General features: G+C 32.2%; 1 protein-coding gene across 1 annotated transcript; it reads left to right on the top strand.

The window, feature by feature from the left end:
* The first annotated feature begins 885 nt into the window (after positions 1-885).
* LOC104226767 (two-component response regulator ARR15-like) lies at positions 886-2,362 on the top strand. The gene is made up of 5 exons (XM_009778827.2): positions 886-1,094; positions 1,179-1,255; positions 1,526-1,603; positions 1,735-1,805; positions 1,961-2,362. Exons 1-5 carry the CDS (start codon positions 980-982, stop codon positions 2,190-2,192), a joined length of 573 nt encoding a protein of 190 aa, XP_009777129.1. The 5' UTR covers positions 886-979; the 3' UTR covers positions 2,193-2,362.
* The last annotated feature ends 511 nt before the right edge of the window (positions 2,363-2,873 follow it).

The raw sequence follows: 2,873 nt of genomic DNA, 5'->3' as shown, positions 1-2,873 counted from the left end.
ATAGCCTATATATATATATATATATATACACACATATATATAAGGCACTATATAATATCTCTAATACATATTGCCTTATATATATAAGGCAATATATATTACATAAGGCAATATATAATTATATATACACATAAACAATACACCCTTATATATACATACTATACATACTATATATAAGCAATTTATACTAGTATATACATATATAGTTTACAAGAAAGTGTCTTACATAAAAAAAAAATAGCCTATATATATATATATATATATATATAGACACACATATATATAAGGCACTATATATATCTCTAATACATATAAACTATATATATATATATATATTGCCTTATATATATATAAGGCAATATATATTACATAAGGCAATATATAATTATATATACACATAATACACCCTTATATATACATACTATATATACTATATATATTTATATAGCTATATATAAGCAATTTATACTAGTATATACATATATAGTTTACAAGAAAATGTCTTAGATAAAAAAAATTAAAAAAAAAATAGCCCGGAACAGAAAAAGCCCATTAGGCCCGCAGGCCCAGCCCATTTAACCCGGGACCATGTGGGCTTAGAACGCCGCAAGCCGGTTCCACACATTTAGCCCGTTAGGCCCGAGACCACCTCAGCCCAGCCCGCCTCAGACCCAGGCCCGTTTGGCCCAGGCCCGTTTGGCCCAGGCCCGGACCACAATACAGCCTTAGTCCAAACAAAGAAACAGTAGGCAGGAACAATCACATTTAATAATAACGTCACATAAAGGGAGACAAGTAGGATCATGCTATTTAGATTTTCCAAGATCTTTCAGTATCCATTAGTAGATTTCTTTCCCTTTCCCCTCTCTCTCCATATCTACTTCAACTAGTACTATATATTTACTCCTTCCACCAATTCTGTACTGTACGTCCGATTCTATAAACAAAATATAACAGACCCATTTTTGTAGTGGAAAATATGGCTGGTGACTATTCCTTAAGTGGTGCACAGGAATTGCATGTTTTAGCCGTTGATGATAGTCATGTCGATAGGAAAGTTATTGAGCGATTGCTGAAAATCTCTTGCTGTAAAGGTTGTTTTTTTTTTATAGTTGAATTCTCTGTTGTGTGTCATCGCTAGTTGTGTGTTAAATTTTTCGGATGTATTTTGTTTGCAGTGACAGCAGTTGAGAGTGGAAGAATGGCTTTGCAATATTTGGGTTTTGATGGAGAGAAGAGTTCTCTAGGAATTGATGTAAGGACGATATTATTTCTATTTATAATCAGAAAGTGGAAGTTTCCTTACCATTTTGAACTAATGAATAAGAAAGTTTTTAAGTGGTTTCAAACTATAATGAGGAAAGATTGCAAATCAGAAAGTAGAAGTTTTCTCTACCATTTTGAACTAGGGATCATTGAGAAAACTCTGTTTGGTTTATTGTGAACGTTGAATTTGGCACTATTGAAGTTTGACTGGCTTTACCTAAAGCAATACGAATTTCTAAAGTAATTCATTGGTTTTCAGGAATTGAAGGTGAATCTGATAATGACTGATTATTCTATGCCTGGAATGACAGGATATGAACTTCTCAAGAAGATCAAGGTTTGTTTTAAAAGATGAGATTATGTTATAGTGTTTCATTTCTATAAAGCATTTATAACACATTTCTATGTCTGGTATAGTTGAAATTAAAATAAGTGATTTTGAATGACATATTTCTTATTTCTGAGCAGGGATCTTCGACGTTGAGCAAAATTCCTGTTGTGATTATGTCATCAGAAAAGATTTTAGCTCGTATTGATAGGTAAACACACTTTTATACCATCAATGTTTTTGTTTATTTGCTTTAGGTTTGGCCAATTAGATCGCCTTTTGTGTAAAGCTATACCAGCATTATCATCAATTCTCATCCATCCAAGGTCCTTCTAATCAAATAAATGTTCTTTTGCCTACGAATAGATGTTTGGAGGAAGGGGCCAAAGAGTTTCTCCAGAAGCCTGTCAAGCTTTCGGATGTTAAACGACTGAAAGATTTCATTTTGAGAGGGGAGAATGATAACAAGGAAACAGAGGAAATGAAACAAGTTAGTTGTCCCAGAAAGAGAAAACTTCAAGACTGTTCATCATCACCAAAATGTTCATCAACTCCATTATTGAAACATTCTCTGTTGAAGCACCCGAAGATTGCCTAAGCCTAACATGATTCATATGATTCCTACTTTTTCTTTCTGATTTTACTAGGACAGTCGGTCTTGACACACTCGATCTGTATAAGGTCATTTTTGTTTGTATTACAACAAACACAATTTTGTACATCCTTTAGCTTATTACTACTATCTCACTAATTAGTGCATTTAAGCTACCTTTGCACTTGTCCATTTTACTTTTTATATTTATGCCAATGTACATGTGCTATTCAGGCTCTCGTGATGCTTCATTTGTAAGAAATTTATCTACGTTTAGAGTTAGGGTTAAAGAAACATGCGTTTATTGGTACAATAATCGACGGCTCATTTTAAGACCAACTTCAATAGTTAATGAATTTTACTTTACCACACATTATAAAATAAGAATCATATATTCACAATTCAGGTCAAGCCACTATCTTTCTCAGGTTACAATTAATCAATTTCAAGTCCAAATTCCATAACTGCCAGAATTTTTATCTATCTGTTGACTTGAAATATCCAAATCAAACTACTACCCCAAGGCTCAATTTGCAAATTTCAGACAAAAAAATAAAATAAAATTTCATTTGTTTGGATTAAATGGATATCTGAATTTAAAGCATTCAAATGTTAGTCTATTAAATGCATTTATTCTTTTTTTTTCACAGTTACTATTAGCTCTTAGTAAATTAAATCATTTAAATC

This window comes from Nicotiana sylvestris, chromosome 10 (assembly GCF_000393655.2).
Source record: "Nicotiana sylvestris chromosome 10, ASM39365v2, whole genome shotgun sequence".
NCBI classification, from domain to species: Eukaryota; Viridiplantae; Streptophyta; class Magnoliopsida; order Solanales; family Solanaceae; genus Nicotiana; species Nicotiana sylvestris.
Note: the sequence above shows the minus strand (reverse complement) of the source record. Positions and strands in the feature narration are given on the sequence as shown.